Here is a 494-nt window from a genome sequence, read left to right on the forward strand (position 1 = left end):
TGTTCTTTTGTCATGAGAAATGTTTCATAAGCGGTCATTTTAATAGTTTTGTAACACCGGTTTTGGGCAATTTCGTAACCCCGCACAAACAAAGCCGTTTGAATTTCCCGCAGTAGTTCAGGTGTCACGTGAACGTAGCTCGCAGCTTGATTGGCTACGTCGCAGCGTCAGTTTAAAGAGCCAGCACGAGCTGTGTTTTCATTGGCCGGCCGCGTTCTAGCGCCAAGATTTCAATAAAAAGGCGAGGGGACAACAGAATCCACTTCAGTCTCTGCTCTTTGTCTGTGTCAGCTCTTCGTTAGCTTAGATTTACGCTTTCCTCTTTTTACGTTTAGTTTCTTAAGTTATATTTTATTTATCGGAGACCAAAATGCTTACTGCTCGCAATCCTCTTACCGTCAGGGATGAAAACACACTCAGCATCCAGACCAGCAACATGTCGCTGGACAAAGAAAACACGGTGAGAAGAAAAAACCCTAAAACTTACGTTTCAT

At 43.5% G+C, this 494-nt stretch overlaps 1 protein-coding gene across 1 annotated transcript in view; it reads left to right on the forward strand.

The window, feature by feature from the left end:
• The first annotated feature begins 207 nt into the window (after nt 1–207).
• LOC111672555 (ribonucleoside-diphosphate reductase subunit M2-like) overlaps nt 208–494 on the forward strand; it is a 5,159-nt gene continuing 4,872 nt past the window's right edge. Inside the window, exon 1 of the mRNA XM_087180331.1 lies at nt 208–460. Coding sequence (XP_087036457.1) covers nt 371–460 — 90 coding nt within the window. The 5' untranslated portion in view covers nt 208–370. The remainder of the gene's footprint in view (nt 461–494) is intronic.

The sequence above is a fragment of the Seriola lalandi genome, unplaced genomic scaffold, assembly GCF_002814215.2.
Source record: "Seriola lalandi dorsalis isolate HSWRI2012SDOR001 ecotype SW California unplaced genomic scaffold, Sedor1 jcf7180002054901, whole genome shotgun sequence".
NCBI lineage: Eukaryota > Metazoa > Chordata > Actinopteri > Carangiformes > Carangidae > Seriola > Seriola lalandi.